At 35.4% G+C, this 27,512-nt stretch overlaps 1 protein-coding gene across 1 annotated transcript; it reads right to left on the bottom strand.

The window, feature by feature from the left end:
• Positions 1–476: 476 nt before the first annotated feature.
• On the bottom strand, positions 477–27,339 carry git2a (G protein-coupled receptor kinase interacting ArfGAP 2a). Its single transcript, XM_089130499.1, has 21 exons — positions 26,627–27,339; positions 22,730–22,863; positions 20,781–20,893; positions 20,129–20,234; positions 19,859–19,945; positions 19,643–19,773; positions 18,829–18,923; positions 18,525–18,573; positions 18,100–18,151; positions 17,374–17,446; positions 17,185–17,282; positions 14,946–15,057; positions 14,711–14,853; positions 13,771–13,920; positions 10,862–11,140; positions 8,736–8,825; positions 5,891–5,973; positions 5,481–5,672; positions 3,746–3,901; positions 2,954–3,017; positions 477–1,883 (listed from the first exon to the last, which is right to left on the bottom strand). The coding sequence occupies exons 1-21, from the start codon at positions 26,706–26,708 to the stop codon at positions 1,671–1,673; spliced, it is 2,502 nt and encodes an 833-aa protein (XP_088986625.1). The 5' UTR covers positions 26,709–27,339; the 3' UTR covers positions 477–1,670.
• Positions 27,340–27,512: the final 173 nt, after the last annotated feature.

Below are 27,512 nucleotides of genomic sequence, written 5' to 3'. Positions count from 1 at the left end.
TGTGTTTTGAAGACCCTTAAAGGAGTAGTTAACTTTTAAAAAAACTTTAACTGATAATCTACTCACCCCCATGTCATCCAAGATGTCCATGTCATTCTTTCTTCAGTCGAAAAGAAATTAAGGTTTTTGATGAAAACATTCCAGGATTTTTCTCCATATAATGGACTTCAATGGGGACCAAACGGTTCAAGGTCCAAAAGACACTTTCAGTACAAACTGCAGACTGTTCAAAGGGCTTTAAACGACACCAGACGATGAATAGGGGTCTTATCAAGCGAAACGATCACTCATTAAAAAACAAAAGTTTAAGTTTTATAAGTTCAAATGGTCGCCTTGCTCTGTTCTGTAATGCGTGTTCGTGACTCTCCCGTTCAAACTCGTTTATCAAAATGGACGAATCTTTTTTCGTGTCATTTGGTTCATTCAAATTCAATTTGATTCATTTTCAGATATGAACAAAAGCTCTGGAGCAACAATTAAAGCTCAAAATTATAAATTAAGTTTATTTAAAAAATAAAGAACTCATTTTTCTTTTTAACCACAGGCATAACAATAATATTATTGAATGAGTGGAAGACCAGTTCATCTGAATAACTACAAATACTCAAACAAGCGGACTTTAACACTGAGCTGTAAGTCACTGACTCTTAGCCCTAATAACACTGAGCAACCAGTCCACTGCACAACGGTTTGCCAAGTCTAACCTGAACAGGTTAGATCAAAATACTTAGTAGAGAGGAAATAAAAAAAGATCTGCAAAGATAAGAGCTGCCTAAACACTGAAGTGAATGTACACTATGGAGAACTATCTAAAAAAAACCTGAAACAAAAGTATCACAAAACAGCATCAATCTGCTGGAGGAGATTATTGTATCTTCATATACTCTGCTGTGAATGTATAAGTTGTACATAAATACTGTATCGTAACCTACAAATCGTTGATGAAATCTGATTAAACTATGGTTAAGTAACTTTTCATAATATATTTTTCTTTAATACACCCTAAAAAGCTGAGTTATAGCTACCTGGCGTTTATCAGACATTTATACGGTCACAGAAATTATGGTTTAGCCACCTGGCGTATCCAAAAAGTCTATTTAACCTCTGACATGAATCTTTAACATGACATCTTTAGACTTTCAAGTTTATTGTATCTGTACCTAAACTTGGCCTACCAGACCACACTACCTGAATGTTTCGTACAGATAGATTACTACAATATTTCTTATATATATTATAGATTTCACTGAGATTATCATTGAAAAAAAGCTTAATTTAAACACAATTCGAAAACAACAAAGACATCCACAAATTTTGGACTAAATGATTGATTATAAAAAGGTAAAAGAACTTAAGTTTTCAGTATAGTGCAAAGAGTCAGGCATTTACTGAATATTTAGAGACTGGCTGCTCGTTTCTGCTCACAACATCAAGTCAAAAACATTTTCACGGTTTAACACACGTCCTTACACAACCCTTGTGAGCATTTCAGGCTTTATCTTATGGCTTCAAGCCAAACAGACACTTTAAATTAGAAATGAAAACATGCGAATACAGTTTAGATTACAAAAAAAAAAATCTCACCTGACTTAACCTAAAAATGACTACTAAAATAACACTGAGGAAAACCATCAGGGTTGCATTACAGGTGAAAATGGGTGGAAGCAGGATCAGTTGTTGTTCTCTTTGGTGGTTATGGTAACAAGCTGCTTAGCAGCCTTGGCGATGTCATAAGCGCACTGGATGACCTGCTGGGTGACCAACTGCATGTCCACTGGGGTGCTGCTGTCCAAAGGAGATGCTTTCTTACACTCGTTCTGCAGTCGGTTTGCACTGGACGTTAATAAGCGCAAAGAGCTCCTTGCTGTCTCAGAGCGTGGTCTCTGTGTACAAAGATGAAAATACAGAAATAAATACGCATAAAATGCATTTTATAGTGGTTCAAGACTTAGCTAACTACTTAATATATGTCCAGATGTCCTCAAGGAAGCATTAATATATAACTGGGGTAAAAAACAAATATAATATAATGCAAAATATCAAATAAAAAAGTAATTAGTTATCAAGCGGTGAGCGGTGTGTGGGATTTTTACAATTTTTCTAGTTGAACTGAACTCCTATCCGACGCACATACATTGAGATTTGGGTGTGCAAGGCATTATATTTTATAGTGAATAATATATCAAATTAAAATAGACATATTTTTTATAAGATATTAATAAAACTAGAAACACTTTACAATACATTTGTTAACGTTATTTTAATGCAATAGTTAACATGAAATTACAATTAAAAAAAAGATTAAATGTTAACTTAATGTTAATTTCAACATTTTCTTATATATTATTCAAATAAATCTGAATCTGTTAATATTACTGTATGAATGCATTAACAATAACTAATGGGACCTTCCGGTAAAGTTACCATAATATACATTTTTAAATAAATTACATTATCAAAAATGTGACCTATAGTTAGTGTCCAAATACTTTTTGTGGCCACTGTACATCCAAATACAAATCTAACAAACATCCTAAATGTATGATACATTAAAAGCTAGATATAAAGTACATCCTACTTTACCTGAGACTTTATTTTGTCACAAAATGTAACGACAGTTTATTATTGCCCAGCTCTTTAAATAAAAGTTCAATATATGTATGTATACATATATTCACAAGTATGTAAAAGTATGTCCAACTTTATTCACATACTTACAGTATACTTGCATAGGTTGATATATACTATATAGCAAATCTCAACTTCTTGATTGTTTGTATTGTCACAAAATTAAATGAACTATATTAATCACCCAGTTTTAATCTGCTGAATGCAACTAAGGCATGAAGATACTTTTTTGTGTGTGTGAAAATCACTGTACATATACATTTTACTTGACGTTGTCTATTGCTTTTTCTATTGCATTTATGAAGCGTGGGGAGAAACTGCACACCTTTGGGAAGAGAGCAGCCATCTCATTCACAGCCACATGTATTCTTTCTGCGCAGGGTATAAAGCTATTGGAGGAGAAAATGATAGACACTGTATTAAAATCTCAAAATAAAAACCACCAGAATTTGGAGAGTGAAACATCAAGCTAACAACAGAGCAATCGGTGGATAAAGCTTTAAATCTGGACATTTATACTGTCACGAAAAATAGAAAATATTGTGTGGTTTACAGATTTGTTTTGTTGTCTTTTAATCCCGTTTGTAGAATAATATCATATCACTGACATATTACAGATATTCTTAGAAAATATATGTAATATACTTGGCTTTAATTTCTTCACAAGTGCATTTATAAAAGTATACATTTCTGTGCATAAATCCACAAAAAAAGAAAAACATGCATTTTTGTAGTTGTGCAGCAGACAAGATGCAGATATTTTCAATGTAATGTATGTTCAAAATAACTGGGTTTGGCTTTCTTCAGCAACTTGAGAAAGATCTTAAAAATCACACAGCTTATTTTGCAATAAAATTCAAACCAGTGCAAAACAGAAAGATCAGAAGTTAGATGGATGGATGTCAGTACAAAGCCTTTTCCTAAAAGAGAACCAAGAGTTCCTGCAAATAAAGGTGAAGTTTAGAAGACAATGCAGACTGATCCAGGCCTTTGGCATTAGCGTAGACATACTAGTAATCATGCGTATCGCATTCATGTTCAGATTAGTGGGTGAGTTCGGAAGAGAGAGATATAGGTAGACACTGTGCCTGTGAGGCAGGGACAGAGGCCAGAGTACCAGGAGGCAGGGTTGTTGGGGTGGGCTGGGTGGGGAGCTCTGAGGCCGAGGGACTGCATGGGAGACGGGGGCTTGTCTGCCCACGGCACCAGTGTGCTGAAACAACCCAGACTGTGTCTAAGTCTGCGGACACTCTCCCTCTGCTCACATGGTCCACTGGTTGGGAAAGAGACAGATCGGGACCCAAACAGAGCGTGGCCCCCGATGGGACAGACCCCAAATGATGAACACAGACAATTGAGAACAGATGGAAAATGGAAAAGGTATGAATGGAGAAAATGATTCATTGGTTGGGAAACAAGTGGATTACGAAAAAACAGGCACTTTCCATGAATGGGGTACAATATGCATTCTTTTATTTTTTTAAAGGTCTATATAAAAAAGGGTAGTGCTTAATCTTCAGAAAGAGTTCAATGTCAACCTCTGGAGGTCAAACTAAATTCATTTTCTATTAGTTTTATATACGGTTTGCTATTTTTGCAACAGTTACTTGATTTGTGATTTGTTGTATTTTCCAGAAAATAACAAAAATATATTTTATTAATATAAAGAAATATTAAATATATACATTATCATTAAAAAGTTTGGGTACCATAAGATTAAAAAATAAATAAATAAATAAATAAATAATAATACTTGTATTCATTAAGGACACATTCAATTTCTATTTCAAATAAATGCTTTTTTATTCATCAAGGAACTCATAAATAATAAATTATTATAAATCTGTAAATAACTAATGATGGCAAGTTAATTTTAACACTAATCACTTATTATATTAATTAATACTAACTAATTTAAACTATCACTCAGTACAGAGTACTCGTATATAGTATATAGTATATAGTGGCTATAGTGGCTTACATTTCCCATATATTAATGTATTTGTTTGATAATTTGCTCATTCAACTTAAGGCAAATTTGTGTTAAAAAAAAAACAAAAACAAATTGCCAAGGCTATGAGTATTTATTTATCCCTCCTTCCATGATGTAGAAAATGTGCAAATATAATTTTAGTAAAAAAATAAAAGTTTTTTAAATTCAAATAAGATATTAATTCAATCCATTGTCAAAATGATGATTCATGAAGCTGTGGTTCGATGTTAATTGCTGGTTACCGTTGAGAAGGTAAATGTTGGACAGGCCAAAAAATATTAAATTATCCACCTGTCATTCTTGTGTATTAATTTAAGTGATATTTCATCTGAAATATCTAAAAGTTCTCACAACTAAAAAAATTTGATTTGTGTCTCTATTTGGCCACTAATAATCTTCAAAATATCTTCTTTTATGTTCCGCATAAGAAAGAAAGTCACACAGTTTTGTAATGACTTGAGGGTGAGTGAATAATGACATTTCATTACTTGGGTGAACTACCCCTTAAAGGGATAGTTCACTTTTAACTACATTTTTGGTATGTTTTAGCATACCTCGAGGGCATCCAAAAAATGTAGGTGTCTTTGTTTCCGCAGCAGTTTAAATTTTGATATTTTTAGGTCAAACTGTTCATGTCTATCAGTCATATAATGCAGGTCATCACCTCAAAGAACTAGCCCTTTAAAGTCACAGGAAAACAATTTGTACCCAAGGCCCAAAAATGTACATGTGAAATTCTTTAATATATGTGGCCAAAGTTACCAAAAAGAAGTGACCTCAGATTTTTTTTGCAGCCATACTGTATATGATGAAGGAAGAAATCCGATAAGAGAGATGTTGACATTGGATGTCTGCTCACCTTTCATGCTTGTTCTCCTGTGCAGCCCTCAGCAGCTCCTGGATGTTCTTGGTGATCTGCTCAGTTTTACGGATGACGTCTTCTGTGCTGGGCAGACTGGGGTCAGGCTCAGATTCGTGATCATCCAGCTCGGGTATTGACCCGCTCTCTCCCATCCAGCCACTGCTGCGCAGACGACATCTACGGCCAAAGCTGCAGGGACGGAGCAAGTCAAATACAGTAAAAGGAACCAAGGAGTCAGGGATGAGTATTGCTTGATGCATGGTTCCAGAATCATTAGTTTGTTTTCTCACTTTGCTTGGCTAAAAATCAAGGGTCGATACCAGAGCCGGACTTATTTTCAGAAAAAATAAGGAGTGAAATCAATAGGAATGAGATCGGAGTTTTTTTCCAAGAAAGTGGACACATACCCAGAGTCATCCAGATCAGACTCGTTGACCGTGTTATCATAGTCACCATCAGACACACTGCTCTGCTTGTCAAATTTGGAGGCCTAAAGAGACAGGAAAGGACACGGCAAGAAAAACATGTGACGTCACTAAATGCCGAAGGTGGCAAGCAATGAAACAGTGATGGAATTGGAAATTTCAGCATGTTTGCTAGTTCATATGAAATAAAAATAATTCAATTCAACCATCTGCATTAATTGAATGGTCAATAGGGTAGAAGCAAGTTTTTAGCATTAGATTCATTAGATCTTTCAAGCACTAAACTCTGACAAGTATGGAGCCTCTAAAGGGACATGGTGAAGAAAGAAAGGAGATGGAAGGATTATTTGGCAATGCTTTTGCGCTCTTTCTCAACTGTTCACGTTCTCCTGAAAATCTTTGCGTTCACTCTCAAACACAAAAGTTTGCAAGCGAAAGCAAAGTTTCTCAGGGAAACGCAAAAACACCATAACTACCACCATTCACCACCATAACTAACCTAACTTTTTTTTTTCCTTCACTCATTTTTTTTCCCCCACCAGCATGTTCCTTTAGAGGCTCCGTAAAAAAGCATTACAAGGTGTGAAGTGAGCAAACGGGTTAGTTGAGTCCTTAAATGTGGTTACAAAAGCTGTCTTAATGTTAATCAATAATGCACTTCTAGTCAAGCTCAAATCTACCACATTTAATGGAGTGCCAGTCATGTTTTGTTTAGCAAGAATGCATTAAACTGATCTTATGTGACAGACAGCAAAGACTATGACATTGTTAGAAAACATTTCCATTTCAAGCAAATGCTGTTCTTTTGAAGTTTCCATTCGCAAAAGAATTATGTCACGGTTTCCACAAAAATATTAAGCAGCACAACTGTGTCCAACATTGATAATAATAAGAAATGTTTCTTGAGCCCTAAATCAGCATATTAGAATGATTTCTTCAGGATCATGTGACTCTGAAAACTTGAGTAATGATATTGAAAATATATATGCCATCAATGATAATTACATCTTAAATATATTAAAATAAATGTTATTTTAAATTGTAATAATAAAAATAATAATGAACAATAATTACATTTTGTACTGTTAATATTACTTCAATTTCTTTTAATAAAAATAAAAAAATCTTACAGAGCCCAAACATTTAAATGAAAAATCTTGAATGCACTTATAAGTCCAAGTGCTGACCAGCGGATGCGAAAGCTAGCTATGAAACAACTAGTGTGTCCCCGAGGGTAAAACTTACAATTGAATCTAGTTCATGGTCCTAAATAGAGTATTCCTTCACAGTGCCATCGAGCATTTACAGTAAAGCTGTTTGACAGTCTCACTGGAGCATGATTTACTGTGCTCAAGGATATGAGGTAATGGGGCCAGACGCCAGCAGCACTCCGAGTTGGGACATTACTAAATTAGTGTAACAGAATATTATAACAATTTCGTATCAGGGCAACATGATGCTTGGAGAAGCGCCACTTGATGACTGAATAATCAAACTAATGTTCTGTTGAACAAACATTATTGTTTCCACACTTCTATCTCCTTGTACATATGGGTCTAAAATGCATCAATGCATTGTGATGCTTTGAAAGGACAATTAAAAAAAATTAAACACAGAATTGAATAATCAATCATATTTATATTAATAATACCCAATGTACTGCATTGCAGATTTTATTCTTATACACTTCTCAGTTAACATAAAAATCCAGATCCTGAATCGACTGAAATATTAGAGTTTAGTAAGATTTTTTTTTTCTGCAAAGATGCATTAAAGTGAGAGTCATTTATAATGCTACAAAAGATTTCTATTTTTAATAAAGGCTGTTCTTTTTAACCTTCTATTGAACCACCTGGGGGGGGAAAGTTTCCAGAAAAATATGAAAAAGCACAACTGTTTTTAACACTGATAATATTCATAAATGTTTCTTGAGCATCAAATCATCATATTAGAATGAATTCTGAAGGATCATGTGACACTGAAGACTGAAGTAATGATGCTGAAAATTTAGCTCTCATAACCAGAATAAATTAAATTAATAATATTATTATTTTAAAATATATTAAATTTTTATTTTATTTAAAATTTTATTTATTTATTTTTTATTATTTTTTTAAATCAAATTAACAGTCTTGGTGAGCATAAAAGCAATAAAAACATTTTTTTATGTTTACACTCTAGTGTATTAAGAGGGTTTTTTTAGGTAAAATGTTTTTTTTATTATTATTATTAATTGAATTCTATGGTCAGATCGATACTTTTAAAATTAAAATTGTCAGACCAAAATTTTACAGCCAAAACATTGCTTTCCAAGTGCTAAACAGCCATGAACAAGACCCACAATACAGTCTCTATGACATTAGAAACATGAATCTAAATATGTCTGCAATCTGCACACACAAAACTAAACAAGCCAATCCAGCTCATCTACATATTTCACAAGTGTGCATTTTCGTCATTTTTACAATCAACCCATGCATGAGCAGTATGGCATTTCAAGGCATCCTGAACAGATGTGGGAGCAGCAGTAGCAGCAGTGGACAAGCCCTGGGGATGAAGACACAAGCCATGAAATGTATGTGCTATTTATGAGGATGATGAAGGCAGAAATACGTATCAGTTGAAAACAGCAGCCCCCGGAGGGTTGTTGGAGGGACCGCTCATGCATGCTGACGCGTGGAGCACAACAGGAGTAGGAGGAAAACGGATGGATGGGAGTAGAGGAGGCAGAAGATGAGTTTGTGAAGGATGGTGGAGAGGGGGTAAGGGGTTCTGGGAGCTTTCGGCCGACCCCACGAGGAACGGAGCTTGTGAGGATGTACTTAACCCTTTGTGCACTCTCATACCGCAAACAGGACGGAGAGGATGGGAGGAAGGGGAGAGATGAAGAGGAGGCCATAAACACACCCTTTCCGGTCTAAAAAAGGGGTGCAAATAAGACTTAAGACAGAATGAAAGATATACCCCCTCCTCCCCCCACGATAAAGAGCTTGGAATAGAGAACAAGTGACTTTTGTAAAAACTGCATGATGTTGGCAATAGAAAATTTGAAAAATAACTACCGTTTAAAAGTTTGGGGTTGGTAAGATTTTTTTTTTTTTTTTAAAGAAGTCACATGCTCAACCAAGCTGCATGTATTTGATAGAAAAAAGAAAGTAAAATTGTAATATTGTGAAATATTATTACAATAAAAAAAAAATACTTTAAATGTATTTTATTATTACATCAGGAATCTTCAGTGTCACATGATCCTTGAGAAATCATTCTAATATGCCGATTTGATGCTCAAGAAAGATTTCTTATGATCAATGTTGAAAACAGTTGTGCAGCATAATATATTGTGGAAACCATGAAACATTTGCTTCCAGGATTCTTTAATAAATATAATATTCAAAATAACAGTTTGTTTGAAATATATATATTAGGGCTGGGCAATGATTATTCGCGATTAATCACATCCGAAATAAAAGTTTGTGTTTACGTAATATATGTGTGTGTAGTCTGTGTATAATTATTTTGTATATATATATACAGTATATAATATATAAATACACACATACATGTACTGTATATATATATTTAAGAAATATTTGCATGTATATACTTTATATATATTTATACATAATGAATATAATTATTTGATATACAGTAAGAACACATTTTTTTAAATATATACATGCATGTGTGTTTATTTATATATATATATATATATATACAAAATAATTATACACGCTACACACACATATATTATGTAAACACAGACTTTTATTTTGGATACGATTAATCGTTGCCCAGCCATAATAAATATCTGTATCTAACAAATATCTAACATTAATAGTCGTTTTTAAACAATTTAATGCACTTTTTCTAGTATTATTTTCTTTAAAAAAAATAAAAATGTGTACTCACCCCAAACTTTTGAATGGTAATGTCATCCCAATTCATTTCTAACATTTCAAAGTTGTCAGTTGTATAAATTAATATTAGTTAATGTATTAAATTCACAATGAACCATATTAGATTTTGAAATTAACATTAACCTAGATTAATAAATGCTGTTAACAATTGCAGCAAACATTACCTTGTGAAAGATTACAGAACCCGGCACAAGTGTTAAATAACGATGGATCTCTAACATTTGCATGCATTTGAAAATAATCAGTAGCATTAATATGCAGTAAAAGCAATGGAAAACCATAGAGTTAAACATTTTTTAATATAGACACTCAAAAGGTCAGTAAATAAGGAAAAAGGAAATGGAACAGGAACTTACATTGTATAAAAGATAACTGAAAATAAAATACTGGGCGTTTTACATCAAGATGATTTCGATGATACTGAAACTTGTGAGCCAGAGTAACTGACATATACACAAAACATTTGTTTTTTAAAACAATATCCACAATTAAAAATGTTTCCACTGTGAAAAAATAGTACCCCTAAATAAATCCTTAATACTTCGAGGAAAAAAAAAGTTTGAAGTTATGTACACTGACTTGAGTATGTCAATCATGTTGAGATTACATTTACAGCCAAATACTACTCATTTATCTCAGAAAACTCGAATTATTAAACTCTGGTGCATCATCGTATTAGCCAGCAAAACAAAGAAACAATTGCTTGATGCACCAAAAACTGTGATCTGAAATTATATGTACAGTTTCATAAAGCAATGACCGTGACTTGTGCATTGAGTTGACAATAAAGACATGCTTTGTGAGTCCCAAATGACAAACAGGAAACAGAAATATGATGAAATAGCTGCTACAGTATGTTAGCCAACAGGATACAAAGTGAAGTAATACGTTGAGTGAACCAAAATGTTCACAAATGTTTATTTTGGAAACTCTCATGAAGCGCTGAGAATTGGAAACACCAGCATAATAGCATGCCACAACATTAGAGAAGGAAGGTGAAGAAGGAAAAGAAGGCGAGAGGCAGGTCTTTACTTACATAGGTTGGGAAGGGTTGCAGGGTGGGGAAGGTCTCCTCAGGGTAAGGGGTCTCTCCCTTTGGGAGAAAGGGCTTCAGACCAGAGCCGGTTTCGTACATAGACATGGGGCGGCTCGCCCGTGCAGACAGGTGGCGTTTCAGGGCAGAGGAGGAGGAAGAAGAGGAGGAGGAGGAGGGACTGGAGGGATTGGGGTGGTCAGGGCCGCCGGGGGCCTGATAGGGTTGTTGAGCGGAGACCTGCCGCCTGAGAGAGCTGTTCTCGCTTTGCAGAGACTGCAGCTGAAGAGAAACACGAGTAAGCCAGAGAAACGCATAGAAAAGCAGAAACTGTAGCAAAGCTGAGTGTACAGGAAAAACTGTCAATCAATAGATGAATAGCAAAGTTCAGTGTTGCCCGTTTCAGGCCTACTGAATTTTTACATTACCAACAAAAAGGATTGAATTTAAACCCTTTGCCTTTTCCATTTAGTATCAAGAAAAAACAAGAACCACATCCTTTTTTCTACAATTTACTTGGTCCTCAAACCGTATTCACTTTATAGCCCTTAAAACCTGTAATTGTGGACAAATGTGGGCACAGAGGACTCAGGAGTGATCCTAATTTTTAATCATTATACATGTTACATCACTGTCTTCGATAAAGTTTTGTCTATCCATTTATGGTGTTTTTTTCTATTTTGGGGGTATTTTTGAATTTATTTATTTCAAAAAGTACCATATTTTCTATGTAAATTATTTCTATGTAAATTAAATAATACTACTATGTCTACGTAGTTTTATTATTATTTTTTTTAACTACATTAAAATATCATTCCAATAAGTTCTTAGAGCTAAAACCTAAAGATGAAGTGACTTTGCTGTCACCTAGTGTCTTATTTTGGCTTATTTTAGAACGCTCTAAATTACAGTTTTTCCCATTCATTTTTATGGGCGCCCATTTTTGACCCAAACACAAGATTAAGGAGTTTTATTTTTTCACCCACTTAACATTGTTAAATTGAGTCAAAAAAAAAAAAAAATTGTGTGTGTTCAGGAGGCAAACTTAGGAAAAGTAGCCAAGTCTTGTACCGCTCAGATCAAGGGAAGTATTTTTTTTTAAAATAAATCAAAACTATTTTGTCCACATTTGTCCAGAATATGGTTTTAGTTGCCAATATTATGAATATTAAATAGAACTAGAATGTGCATTTCCAGAAGAAAATGTGAAGTGGTGCTTGCAGTGGCAAAACTCATAATTAATGAGTATGAGCAATAACAATAGTGTTGCTTTGCGTTTTAGCCATTCTATTAAATAGGACTTAATTTTTTTTAGATATTATATATTAAAAAAAAAAAACAGTAGTAATGATTTGAGATAAATTATGAGTAAAATTTATTTTAAATTAAGTTAAAATCTTAGGGGAACTTTGAATGAATAAGGGAAAAAGGGATAGAGTGTTAAAAGTGTTAAATGGAGTTGCTCAATAAATCCAAGTTAGTATGCAGGCACGGGTATATGCAATGTCTAGACATGTTCGCAAGCGCGAGTTAGACGTGTTTAAGAATCTACAGTGAGAGGCAGATTCACTCCACAGCTCAGAGAGAAGCCCAATAGCATTGGCCAGGATCAGAAAGGAAATGCATAGCGCAACTAAAGAGCCTAAGGACTTCACTTCACTCATGATTTGGCCAGATCTCTATTTTCAGACTTTCATCCAATGCAAAGCCACACAGTTTTATCACACAAACGTCACAGTGGTCTAATTATTCTAATCATTACAGTTATAAAAAATATCTGGAAAACATAATACACAACTTTTGTGTGGGAAATACATAATTCACAACCACTTTCAAATCATCATACATTTTAAGAAAGAACTCAGAACTATAGCAACACATAAAAACTAGTAACATGTTCTTTTACGAGAGGACAGAGTAGTTTCGATCACAAACAGTCAAAACCTTCTGTTACATTTAAAGTACCCAAATCACCATCTTCTATTTTAATCATTGAGAAGTGTAACAGGAAACGGGCTGAAACGGTAACATGCTTAAAGGGATAGTTCACACAAAAATGAAAATTATGTTCTCATTTTCTCACCCAAGGCATTCAAAACATGTATGAACTTCTTTCTTGTGCTGAACACAGAAGTGTGGGTAACCAAGCAGTTGACCGTATCCATTGACTTCCATAGTATTAGGTGAACTATCCCTTTAAAAGCTGGGCCGTAGAGGGACTGCTCTTATCATCTGTTTGATTTATTCAAGACTATATTAACCACACTTCAGTGAGTGTGAGCAAATTCACTTCTCTAGAACTACTTTATAATTTATTGTCTTTAGAGAATATTCCTTGAATGGGGTTCAATGTCTATGAGAAAGAGAAAAATATATATATTTCAAACTATGTTCACATAGAAATGACCAGGCTGAAAGCCTCCAATTTCAATTATTAATTTATATTGAAGCTATAATTTTATCTGATTTACATCGCTTGTCTAATGTACACACATAGAAGCAGACAATTAAAACGAGTCATGCTGATGCAAGAGCCAACTGCTGAATCAGGTTTGCAGTTAGGGAGGTTAGCAATAGCATGCCAACTTATTTCATCTGCAATCAAATGCCTAAAAAGTCAGTATGTTTTGGGTTTATGTCATTAATTGAGCATCTTTTGGAGTGATTTAGAAGTTAAGGTCATGCTGGTTATTTAAACACTACGGCAGATATTACAGGATTATTTTGACATTCCAGAGGATTTTAAGGATCATAATCGTTCAGTCAGACGGGACTTTTAGGTCACCTGCAATTTTGCCCCCTCACGTGCGAGAAGAGGTTCAGGTGTAGGGGTTAGACAGTCTTGCTTTGTTTAGGAGCAGAAACGCTGCTCTGACCAGGGCGTTCAGCGCTCACTGCTGAATCTCTGGTACCTTTTTCTGCATCAATCTCAGCTCTTCACTCAGATTACTGTTGGCTTTCATCAGTTCCTGAATTTTGGCCTCGGAAGCGGAAAGTGCGTTTTTCACTTCGAGGAACTCCTGCACTGAAATCGGTCCATCGGACAGATCAGAGTCCAGGCTCTGAGGGGAAAAGAGAAAAGATGGAAAGATGGCCAACATGTACACATGTACACTGGGATGGCAAGAACGGCTCAAAACAAAATTCCTAAAGCTCCACCGGCTTACCTTAGCTCTGTCTGCTTTGCCTATTCGTAAATCAGTATCTGTTTTATCACACAAATGTCACAGTGGTCTAATTATTCTAATCATGAACATTTATAAAAGTATCTGAAAAACATAATATACAACTTTTGTGTGGGAATTTAAATACAATTTTTTTTTTTTAAATTTAGGGCTGGACAGCGATTAATCGCATCCAAAATGCGATTGTTCACATAATATATGTGTGCGACGCGTAGTGTGTATAATTATTATGTATATATAAATACACACACATTCATGTATATATTTCAGAAGAAATATGTTCTTAATATATCAAATATTTATTTATACACATAATATAAATTATGTATAAATATATATTAAGTATGCAAATATTTCTGAAATATATACAAGCATGTGTGTGTATTTATATATACAAAATAATTATACACACACATATATTACGCAAACACAAACTTTTATTTTGAATGCGATTCATCGCGATTAATCGTTTCACAGCCCTAAAATAATTCAAAACCCCCTTTAAATCATATATTTTAAACAAGCCCTTAAACACAACCAAACTTGGATCATAAACAGTCAAAACCATCCATTATGCTTAAAGTACACTAATCCCCATCTTTTATTATAACCATTGAGAAATGTAACGGAAAACTTAAATTGTCACTTCTTAAAAGGGATAGTTCACCTTCGCTCTGTCTCCTTTGCCTATTCGTAAATCAGTGTCTGTGTCCTCATCGGACGCCACGCTGTCATAGTCTGGCTGGTCGATTTCCTGACTTTCACTTCCATGACGACTTCCCACACTTTTGAAGAACACGTCAACATTGTCTATGAAGAAGTAGACAACATCAACAATCATGAAACGTCAGCAAAATCTATAAAAGAAATCAAAGACTGGTGTGTCTGAATGCAGGCTGTACCTTTAGGACTTGAGACTGAATTCCCCAGCTGGCGTCGCTTTGCATCACTTAGAATATCAATCACAAGTGTGGCAAATTCATGAGCGTTGAACCTTGCCAGTTTTTGTCTTCCCTGGAAAAGAAGTTAACTGCTCAATTTATTGCACATTCACCATCTGAACAAACATCTGGTCTTATGGAAGTCCTGTATAATTAGAGCTCAATTAGATGTGCTTCTTTTCACATTCTTGTATTTAAAAACAGCTCAAGCAGGGGGCCAGGGCCAACTAGGGGGACTCAGCAAACTTACAACGTGGCCTCAGGATGACACAAAAGTATTTAAAGGAGCTGTATGTAAGAAATTTATTTCAAATAATCATAAAATGGCCCTGATATGTCACTAGACATTAAGAAATGATGTTCATTTCAAATACTGACATACATCACTGACAACAGTATATTGTCATTTAAAAGTGAAGTTGCAGCCCTCAAGTGATGTTGATGTTGTCATGCTGTGTTTTGGTCTGATACGCTACCCTCCACCGATCTACCAATCACGAAGTCAGTAGTCTGTCTATCTGGCAACCTCGAGTCGGGGGGAGGGGGAGGGGATACACCACTCTACAGTAATTTGAAAGTGATTGCAGTACCAGTTTTGGCCACAATCTTACATACGGCTCCTTTAAATTAATAAATTATTATTAATATATTAACAATTTAACTTTCAATTAAAATGCTACAAATACACATAAAATCAAGATGTAAATTAAATCATGTTTTCATTTTCCCCTCAAAAACTGTTTTATTGAAGAACACACCACTGTGCGATACAGAGCATAACTTAAAGAATCACAAAATTAAGCGTTCGTTTTAAATTAGTCACTGGAGTGAATGGGAACATGACTTGTTGAAAACATAAGTGCTTCTTAAGTCAATACTTTTTAATGGCTTGTCAACTTTCCATTCCTCCGCTGCGTGATTCAAGTCAGCGCTGGATTCAAGCCACCACCGGAATGTTGTCGGAGTGAAACACATTTTTGTGCACGTGAATACTGATTCTAGCCACCACTGGATTTTAGTCAGCGCTTAGGCGCTGGTCTGACTGAAAAAATAATAGTCGTTGCAAATGAAACGATACATAGCTAACACGTCGCATTAAACTGCCAGATTTTAGAATGTTGTAGGCAATTCTTTTGCAAGTAATCCCGTTTAATCTGGTCTTGCCTGGATCTTTGGTGTTAATTTGTGAGCGCCCCCTTTCAAAAATCGTTGTTCTCTGAACGGCACCATTGAGAAACACTACTCTATATAGAGCAAATGAGTCCTAAAGTCAGTTCTCGAAGTTTCTATTCAGAATGCATTCAAATATACATACACATAGACATAATAAAATAATTTTTTGGTAAAGTTAGTGTTCATTTTGAGTATTTTTAAAATGTTTTTCTATATATTGAAGCATTCTTGATATTCCATTTATTCCTAATAGAGGGAAACATTTTTTTTTTCTTTTTTTTTTAACCACATAAACTCCTCAAATCCAGTCAATTCTTTCTCATTTTGAAGTAGGGCTGTCAAACGATTAATCGCATCCAAAATAAAAGTTTGTGTTTACATAATATATGTGGGTGCACTATGTATAATTATTTTATGTATACAAATACACACACATACTTGTATATATTTAAGAAATAATTTAATGTATACACTGTATATAGATTTAAATTGTATATAAATATTTTATATATAAATAATATTTTTTTCTTAAATATACATGCATGTGTGTGTATTTATATATATATATACAAAATAATTATACACAGTGCACCCACATATTTTATGTAAACACACATTTTTATTTTGGATGCGATTAATCACGATTAATCGTTTGACAGCCCTATTTTGAAGTCTTGGACCACTCTGATTAACTAATTTTTTCACACAAAAAAAAAAAACAAAAAAAAAAAATGGGTCAAAATGACCAGAGGGAAGGATGAGTACAACTTCTCATAAAATACATCTTTGTGGTTTGGGTTGTCTAGGCAAACTGTTTGTGCATAAAAGTTTTGATGCCATTTCCTTTTTTATTCATTTTGTGGCATCTCTGTTTGCATGTTCGTCTGGCACATTTCTGCATGGTGCACTTCTAGCTGCGAACACTGCATAAAAGGTGCAATAAAAAGTTCACTTGTGAAAGAGCAATATTTTTATTTCCTGCTAAGATGATTATTGAAAGCGTCAAAACTTTCAGTGCAGTACTTGCCTGGTTTCGTGTTGATGAGTACTCTGGGTTTACAGGAAGGAAAGGCACAACTGTTGTCTCTGTTACCAACGTGCTGTGGTTCTGAGTGGCCAGCCAAACTAAACCAATACAAAGACAGTGCGTGTCACGCTTTGCACTTGTATGATGTACATTTCATGAGCCTTTTCTTTCACATGCTAATTATCTCACCTGCATCTGTCTCTCTTCGATCTACTTCATCGTACACATCCATTGCTAATTCCTCAAACAAATGATCGCTGAGCTGCAATTATATTAGTTACACATGTCATCTGTGCTCTCAATGATTGTAAAACTGCATAAAAGCATGTTTAGAGAATTCAGTTAAGCTACCATTTTAAGTAGTGGTTATCTATAACACAGCCTACTTGCAAAATATAAAGGGTGCAGCTGCATATGGTATCATTTATCTCTGCAATCACAGCAGCATTTATCTTTTACAATGAGGATATGGGTTTGCATTTTGCTAGTAGATTGCATTCAATTACGGTTGACATCATTTGAACAGTTAAACTGATACTAAATAAAACTAGTCAAAAACAATGACTCTTTAATTGAATATTTCACTTAATACACCAACGTAAATTCATAAAACAGAATTTAGCTTAGTATTTCGCTATAAAACATGTTAAAAAAGGAATTTGGAGGGACTTCTGTTAATGTTTTAATAAAACAAACCATTAAATTGTTTTTTTGATTTACACTAACTGTCCAAACATTCTGATTCACTATTGAAGTACTGTAATCCTACTGAAATATGTAGTTAGATTAGCAGCATTATACTTTTAGTTAGTTACTCCCAAACATTAGTGCTTAGTTTTGTTCTGTTTGGAGGCTGATACTTTGCTTAAAGTAAAAAAATAAGTTAAAAAATAAAAAGTAAAATTGAGGACTCACAGACTGTAGTTTTCTTTTTGCAGCTTTTGCAAATTCTGATAACTCCAGACTGCTATAAAAGGAATTAAATAGTAAATATATTAGTTTTTTTAATTAAAATAGCTTTATCATCAAATCTGTAATGGTAAAAGATAAGGGTATATTTAATTAACTGTCATGTAAATACTTACACATTTCTTTTTCATCAAAGACAGCGAAAAGAGAAAGAAAAAGAAAAAATATAAAATATTAATATAAAATAATGTTAACATTAAAAACTTGCTTGGATAACTATCTCAGCTTTTCTGGGATGAAAAGTATTCTGGGATGCAATCAGAAGATCCAAAACATGACCAAGCACATCCCTGAATAATCCTCTGCTACAGAAGAAACTTCTTATTTAATTATCATTAACAGGAGAACATCAAAATATATCAGATTATTACTACCTGTCCGCCATCTGTGGTATAATGAAATGCTGTCCACTCTTGTGATCTGAAACACAGAATGATTTACTCATTTACAACTAACTGACAATCCACGGACAACGATGCACCCTAAAGCATAAACACATCAAGCTCACTGTAACTTCACTGGCATTTTATTGAGGCATCTGGCACTTTGAAGACCATAACCCATCACCCGATCTGACTAAAGTAAAAGCATGCTGTAAAATGGCTTCATCAGCATAAACAGCCCTACAGCTGGATATGAAAACATCAGTTCTCATCACTCAACACACAGACTCACCAGGCTTCCGCCCACAGAGGTAGAAAGCCAGCCTGTCTGTGAGCTCATACTGTACTTCCACCAGTCTGTCTGCCAGGTCCTGATGGCCAGCCTGCCTGAATACAAACAACACAATGACGTTATGACACATGGATCTTTATATTTGAACTTTTAGGTCATGTGCCAAATTCTATCCAAAGACCTTGTGGTCCTTCTCAGAGTCTCCTATGAAATCTGCACCATAAATAGGGTGCACAGTAGGCCCTCTGAATCATAAAATAACAAATGGGATACCATACACACCCATGGACCAGTGTTGTTATTAATTAAATAGAAATATAATTGATTTACTTTATTATTTACCAAGGGAACATTTCAAATTTTTAAGTTTTTCATCATGCTTTATTTCAATTACCAAAAAAAGCTGAAATAAAGCATGAGGAAAAACTTGAACTTATTACAATTAGTTACTAAGGGTACATTTCTAATTTAAGTACTAAAACAGGATAACTGCAGACATTTGCACTTTCAATGTAATATATTTTTAATGCGATTTTCAAGACTTTTCCAAATTATTTTGTTTTTTTGGCGCTTGCAACGCCATGGTCATGGGTTCGATTCCCAGGGAACGCAAGAACATATAAGAATGTAAATGTATACCTTGAAATGCAACACAAGTCGCTTTGTCTAAACAATACTAAAATAACACTACCATGGACTTAACATGGATATTTGTTAGTGAAGGCAACTGATAAATTAAATACAGTAAGTAATCTATAAATTCAGAGTTATATGCCCAGTGGCTCAGACCATCAATGCAGTAGCTATTGATTACCTTGCATAGTTGATGGGCGTTTTGCCATTGGAGTCTGGAGCCCCAGGGTCTGCCCCATAAACACAGAGAAGCTCGGCCTGACACACTTGCCCTGCTTTAGCTGCTATGTGCAGCGGGGTGTTCCCTTTCTCCTGTTTAAACCAGAGCAGAAAAGTTAAAAATGCAATTTGTATGTGACTGAATATGATAAATGAAGGCTGGGACAGAGGTTTCTACCGGGTGGAAGTAGTTGGCTTGAGCCCCAAGGGACAGTAACCGCAAGCAAGTCTCAAGATTGCCGGTTCTAACACTGGAGTGAAGTTGCTAAAGAATCAAAAACAATGCGGATCAATAGAGACAGTTCAACAAAAAATAGATGCGCCTTAGATGTGCTGCTAGAGGAATCAGTTCAATTTATAATTCAACAATAATAATTTAAGACAAACCTGAAAAAAATGTCTCATAATGGATGCATCACATATTTGAATATTGAAACTCTTTCCTTACCTTGCTTAGATCACCGGCTGCTGTACTGTCGTCATCTCGACAGGGTAAACGATGGACGTAAGCCAGCATTTGATACTTTGCTTTTATAAACTCTGTCTTGTTGGGGCTTTTTGGGTGAGAGAAACAATGGAGGTATTAGAGCCAATCAACATTTGGGGGAGTTGCTTTATCTCAGCTACTATTGTTTTAATATAAAACAGTTCAAACTTTTGGGGTTGGTAAGGTTTGAATGTTTTTGAATTTCTTTGATCCAAAATACAGTAACATTGTAAAATATTAAATGTTAATATAACCGTTTTCTATTTTAATATATTTAAAAAATAGCATTATTATTAATTAAACGTATTCCTGTGATGACAGAGCTGAATTCTTAAGTGTCTTCAGTGTCACATGTTCCTTCAGGAATCATTATAATATGCCGATTTGGTGATCAAGAAACATTATTATCATTGAAAACAGCTTAAGTAATTTTGTCCCCAAGATTCTGTAAGGAATAAAAAGTTCAATTTTTGTTTGAAATGGAAGTCGTTTGTAACAAAATCCATGGCTTTGCTGTCTCACTTTTAATCAATTTACTGAATCATCATTGTTGAATAAGAACTATCACTGATACAAAACTTTTGAAGAAAATGTTTAAAAACAAAATACTCACTGGATTTTATCCTGAGGATTGGCTTTGCGTTTCCCGCTCATGATGCATGACGGGTCCAGCAGAGTGTGCTCCCATATTGCATTAGCGCCATTGTTGTATAACGTCTGAACCATCTGTGAATGAGAAAGAAATTGAGGGCATACATCATGAGACAAAAATCCATTATGAAAACATGCTTCTTTAAATATGCTTTGTGAGTCACAGTCTCTGTTGGAAGGCCTCCAGTGAGAATGCACACCAAATAAACCGTTTTCTTAAAACTACTCAAAAGACTCACTCTATTGATGGATTAAAAACACAGATCTGTAAACAAGAATATGAAAAAATTGTACTACACAACAAGGACACATTAAATGAAAAGAGACATTATGGGATCAAAGCAATCAGTCGAAGACAACAGGAACTTGAGAGAAGATGCCGTAGGCTGTACAAGAAGAGCACATTAATGAGTGTGACTGTTCCTTGTGTTCAAATTAAGAGAAGACGGAGTGGTTTTAGAACCACAGACTGAAACAATGGGTTTTGTTTTCTCTTTCTATGGAATTTACATTGAGATTGACTTTAAAAATGACAAGAGAAAGTAATTAAATCATTTCAGGTAACTACTACTGCATTAGAAATATATTTGTACATGTATTTTGTCTTGTCAATGTCTTGCCTTGTCATAATGAAAAATTTCAAATCATTGCATAAACTGCATTTTATTTTCAATTTTGGCCCATACTCAGATAGCCTGGTTCAACCAGACTCTAGTACATTTTAATTTAAGGAAAATGAAATTGAGCGGAAGTGCGTAGGTGGGCGCAGCCAGGCTAATACTTAGACACTTCTCAATAAAAAAATGCATCACTTTTTATTTTTAATGCATAAAATACCCCTCTATAATACCTCCCTGTAACCACTTATATAAGTTGATATATAAAATATATTTGACAAGTTGATTAATCAGCATTTATTTTGTATTTTAAAGATAATCTGTATTAGCCGATTAACCAAAGTTAGTGCTTATCTAGAATCTATCAACAATCTTGTGAGTGGATTATTCACATTTCCTTCCTTCAAATATTTTACCACATACTGAGAACTCTATATATCAACATCGGCTATCAAAACAAAAACGCATCTCAGTCAACTACTTTTAAATATGCCTCAGACTAAAGATGATTATTATAAAGTCAAAAAGTCTCAGATGAAGTAGGTTAATCAGTTATAAACAAGAAGTATCAAAAGGAACTATATCCACCTTATTCCTACGCCCCATTACGCTTTGACGCTTTAAAAGGCTTGCTCTATGAACCCAGTTCGTTAAAAAAGTGACATTAATCGACTCACCCTTCAAGCATCGAACATTAAAATAAAATCCAAAAGTTGAAAAGAATCAACAGGTACTTTCAGCAGATCAAAAATAGCCCCATATGCGTGATTATTGGTTAAATATCACTGTAGTGGGCAAATATTAGCCTTAATCAAAAATGTCCATTAACTTCAGCATTCCAATTTCCGTCATTTTGACAGATTATAAATTGCATTACCTGTGAAAACAAACATGGAAAGGGACATGGGGATTTGAGGAGAATAACGAGAGATCCTTCGCGCATTCCAGTGAATTATTAATGTAATATCGTAAATTAAATTCGGGAGAACAACAGACCACAAATGTGGCGAATATGGTGTCCTTTTTCATACTTTTACAGGGGATTGAAAGCAGCGACTGAAAAGAGCTCTTACCATAGATATTCTATATGTCACGTTAAAATACCAAGTATAACGTTATTCTCATGATGTCTGAAAATAAAACTTGAAGGAAAATTGATAGTTCATCCAGTCAAACTGACAGATCAGCTTTGAATGGAAGTTCCCCAAACCGGAAGTGCCACCCATAATTCAAAACGCAGTAAGGTCGTCAGGAATAAGGTGGATAGGGTGTCTATTTGTCTGAGTGGGCTCACCTGTAGCTGGGTGGGCGGCCAGGAGGTGTTTGACAAATGCCGCACTTGCGAGTTGTGGCGGCCCAGACTGCGGTGAACGCCGCAGCACTCGTCACATATCAGAACGCCTCTGTTCACAGACGCCCAGCGAGGATCTAAGGGACCCCGAGAAAAATCAACAGATTCACAGGAAGTAAACAACAGCGTGTGCGTGGATCATTGATCAGTACACGATATGTGATAATGGAGCTTTTTGATTGGTGCATGAGAATGGAAACAGAAACACAATACTTTTAAAAGGCTCATGGAGGAAAGATGCTTCTTAGCACTTGAGAAAATGCACAAAGGTATCGTATCATCAGAAATGAGAATTAAGAAAGCAAACCTTTTGATTTCATTTTGACTTCAAAATGTATTATTTACACTACAAACAAACATTAAAAATGCATTTGGTGTATACATAGTATGTATTAATTTGCTTATGTTCCACTATAAATGTCTGATAACTAGTAGCACAGATGTCTAAAATGTAGCTTTGATATGCATGTGATGTAATATATGACGACAGCTAAATGTGGTGCTCAGTTCTTCCTTATAAGGCCACAGTAGTAAAGGGTGAATGTCATCCGTTCATGTATGGCTGTAAACGCGCTAACTTCCTCTTACATACACATGCTTCAAACCACAACAAATGCTAAGCAGCTGAGCTTTACTTCCAGGGTATGAGCAGGTGAACAGGGAAACACTGCGGCTTCTTAGTTTCACTACCTCCAAAAGGGCCGTCAACTGCAGCGTGATTCTAAACTGGTTTCACTTCAGATTCAGACACTGAGCAACCGAAAAATACAATATTAAATGAACCAAAAATCTAATGAACTACATAAATACAACAAATTTTTTACATAAAATATAATAGGCTGAACATGATTTTTTGTAGTATGCGTAAATGTATAACCAACAACTGAAGAGTGATTTAGCACTCTTGAAACACATGCAACAAACACGGCTAAAAACTGCCTTGAAAGTCAACAACAGAAGATATGGAAAGTATTATAACTCCCTTTATACCTCTCGCCAGCTGAGACCTAAATCACTCAGAGTCACCACAACACTAGACAAACTCAACGACCTAGACTGAGACAGAATCAACACTTGTCACTCAACACTTGTCACATACCAAGGCAGTTTTTAATAGAATATGTCATACATAGCCTCCCTCCTTCACTGAGTCATGATGCCAAATGAGGGAAAGTGGGGTCAATCACACTGGACCTATGACTAATGTGTCTGAGCAGTCCCTCCACCCCCTCAACTTTTCCCAAGGACAGATTCAGGCCAACTTGTGATTTCACTTCCTTCAGAAACAACGATTTGAGTCAGAGCTTAAGAGTGTCAGTCAGAATTCCCCAAGAACAGAGTTTTGAGGATTTTATTTTCAGACTGATAACAGGCAAACATTTATTTTCATTTCTGCAAATATTAATTCATTATTTTTCCCATTCTTATACGGAAGATTAAAATTGGAACAGATATATGGACCAAGGTCAACAGCCATTTTCGTTTAACCCTGTTGGGGTCTTTAGTCATTTTAGACAATCAAATATACGTTAACTAACAAACTTTTGCAATTTTTGTACTTTATTAAAAATGAAGGTACTACAAAACTAGGTAACTTTTGTAACACCTCCTTTATGAACACAAAAAGCTAAATGATCTTAAACATAGTTACCCTTGAACATTGTGGTGAAAAAGCCCACGCACAATAAAATGAATGGGAAAAATGAAATGTGAAAATTCAGAGCAATTTTTAAGCCTGAAAATACACTTATAAGGAACTAGGGAAAATAGATTCCTATATACAGTATACATATTATTTTAAATTATTTGTATTATTTTAAATTGAAATAAATGATGTATCGTTCATTTAGAGGTGAATATTGTCAAGTACCATGAAATACCCTAAAAATACAAAATGTTAAAGAATAAATATTATTGAAACAAAATATAGTACATTTTTTAAAATTACGCTTATTGTCTTATGTCTATTTTTTGACCGCGGAGGATTACAAGTGTTAAATCTGGACTAAAACGCATGCTTGTACTGCATCAAGTAAGCAGGTCATTAAAGGGGTGATGAAGTGAGAAATCAAATTTTTCTTGAGCTTTTGACATCTAAGAGGTCATCATATTATAAGAATATCCTGTGAAGTTTCAGAACTGAAAACGTCCTTGTTAGTCCAATAAAAACTTTTATTGACACCAGGCTCAGCAAACGACTCGTTTTTCAAACTGAGTAACTATAACGTCAGAGGGGATAAAACACCACCCCCGCAGAAGAAGATCGACGCCTACTTCAACACGGCCGGTTTAGCCACCGCCCACCTATTCGCGCATTATACGCATAGCTAAATAACATAGGCCTACCACATGATGACAAACTGGGTCGAGAGTGAAACTTATTATAATATGCAAAACTGTTATCCACTCACAGCAGTGGGCGTTCACTTCCAATTCTTCAATGGGAGACACCCGTAAACCGATGCTTTTTTTAAAATGTAAAAACCAAGCGAACATCATAAGTTGACCTCATACAACAAAATACATTAAAAAAAAAAAGCCAGTTCATGACCCATTTAAAGTCTCTGACACTTATGAAGTTTGTGACCAATTTGGATTTCACAGCCAGCTTGATGGGATATATGATACCACAATAGCATCAGTCTAACAGAAACATGAGTTATCTAAATTAAAAACTGATCCACTGATAAGCAGAGAGCAGACTAGAAGCAAATCACTTCCCTTCATGCACAGGAAGTATCAAACAACAGCTGCAAAGAGGCCAAGGGCCAGAATCAAGCACCTGGCACCAGCATCATTCCCCTCTCACCCTCATTCTCCCTCCCTCTCCTAACTAAGGGCTGATGTCTTCCCCATCAAGTGCTGCGGCGGCTAAAATAAAACCCAGTGCTGAATGACTAAAAATATTCACCCTAACAACAACTGCCCAATGATCCCCCCTGACATGCTGGGGCAGCCCAGGCCAGCTGGTGTCTGAGGCGTAACGAATCAAGAGGAATCAATATGGGGAATGAGGAGAAAACAGCACCAAACACATCACAGGACAGAAAGTTAACCATGTTTTATAGTTCAAACACTAAAATGGGTCTTTCCTAAATACAGTAGCCAACACTACATAAATGAAGGCCTATGAAACTGTTCTCTACTCATTTATCAAATCTAAATGTTGTTCAGGTCATGTATAGTCTTAGAAGGTCAAATCCCTCATGAATTTGTAATCATTCATGGTCAATGCATTTATCACAAAGACAAATCATTACCCATTAACATGGTGTAGTTATGAAAAAAATGCTGTGTGACATTTTATTTATTTTTTCTATCTCTCAAAAGTCAGGACACTGCATGTGTTGGTTAGGGTCACTTGTTAGTAGCCCTAATGAATGGAAACTTGGATGTTGTCGATGTTTTCACCTGAAATAGGGGTCAAGTATGTTTACCCATTTCTCCACAGACAAAAAAGTGAAATACAATGATTGCTCCCAAACCTTCACAGCTTCATTAGAAACTAGAGAAAACCCGTCAAATTTAGTCAACACTGCATGCGGCTCGGTCTCAAAACCCACTAGCTGCTAGCTGGAAAAGAGCAGAATCTTTGGGCACGCGCATGAAGCCTAAAATGCTGTCTAGGTAGACACCTCACTAGGTTTTGAGCCACGGCCAATGGCAATAACATCATCATGCTCCAAAAAGCACACATTAACTATTCAGTCATTTCCACTGAGTCATATATTTGTATAGCTAAATGTTATCATTCGGTCATTTAATACGGCAATATCACTTGGCTGTCCAGAACAAGTTGAGTCTTTTCCTAAAAATTCTATAGTAGCAGAATATACTCACCCGAACTGCTGCAGTCCGCACAAACTTCGCTATTTCGCAGCCGTTTCGACATCCTTGTCTCCGGTAACGCGGGTATTACCATCTATTATCGACTCAGAATGGTCTACGGATAAATTTAAAGCATGCACCGCTTTGACATAATGACGGGATCCGTTTAAAAGTATTGTATCACTGAAAGAGGATCTCATACCCGAAGAAGAGGACGCGCATACGGAGGAGATCGATGTGTGCGAATCGGTGCGAGCGCAGTGTGTGGAATAATTTAAGTCGTACTATCTAGCTTGAAATTAGGACAGACAAGTCAGGCAGTGAAGCCTATGTCATTATACCGTGCATTAAAAACTACACTACGGAAATGCTTGCCACTGCAAGTAACCCATCAGATTGCAGTAGAGTGCTGCCATCTGCCCTCCCAGACCACACATTTGAGTGTCTCGATAAATCAGCTTTCTAGCGCTGCCTGACACACAGTGGACAGACGCTTCACTGCAACGCATGAGATATTTGATTCATTTAACCATTCATTTACAGGCCATGAGACGATAATATTGAATAAGTAAGTCTGAAAACAAATTAATCCTCTTTATGTTTGGAATATATCTACAAACTCAAATGTGCCAAACAAACAGTGTCGGGAAATGAAATGCACGACATCATCTAGTAGGACGCAATCTTCACAACATACTGCATTCGTTCCCGCGCATGCGCAGGAGCGGCTCCAGTCGCGAGGATGAGCTAAAGATCATTTAAAACACAGAGAGAGGGCGGTGTCGCGCTTACCCTTACAGGCGAACGAATTTCATACAGTACCAGTGATATTAATTATTACAATTGTTTACTGATACATTTTATTTTATCTTATTTAATATAATTAAGACAATGTAAA

The sequence above is a fragment of the Pimephales promelas genome, chromosome 4 (assembly GCF_988280905.1).
Source record: "Pimephales promelas chromosome 4, fPimPro1.hap1.1, whole genome shotgun sequence".
NCBI classification, from domain to species: Eukaryota; Metazoa; Chordata; class Actinopteri; order Cypriniformes; family Leuciscidae; genus Pimephales; species Pimephales promelas.
The sequence above is the reverse complement of the archived record's forward strand: the minus strand, read 5'-3'. Positions and strand labels throughout refer to the sequence as shown.

Excerpts from the sequence above, each read along its gene's own strand:
- git2a (XM_089130499.1), bottom strand. The coding sequence starts at position 26,708 with ATGGTAATACCCGCGTTACCGGAGACAAGGATGTCGAAACGGCTGCGA. Across the intron at positions 15,058-17,184 it reads ACTCATCAACACGAAACCAG|GGAAGACAAAAACTGGCAAG; the intron begins GCAAGTACTGCA and ends CTTCTTTTCCAG. Across the intron at positions 8,826-10,861 it reads TGCAACCCTTCCCAACCTAT|ACCGGAAAGGGTGTGTTTAT; the intron begins GTAAGTAAAGAC and ends CCCCTTTTTTAG.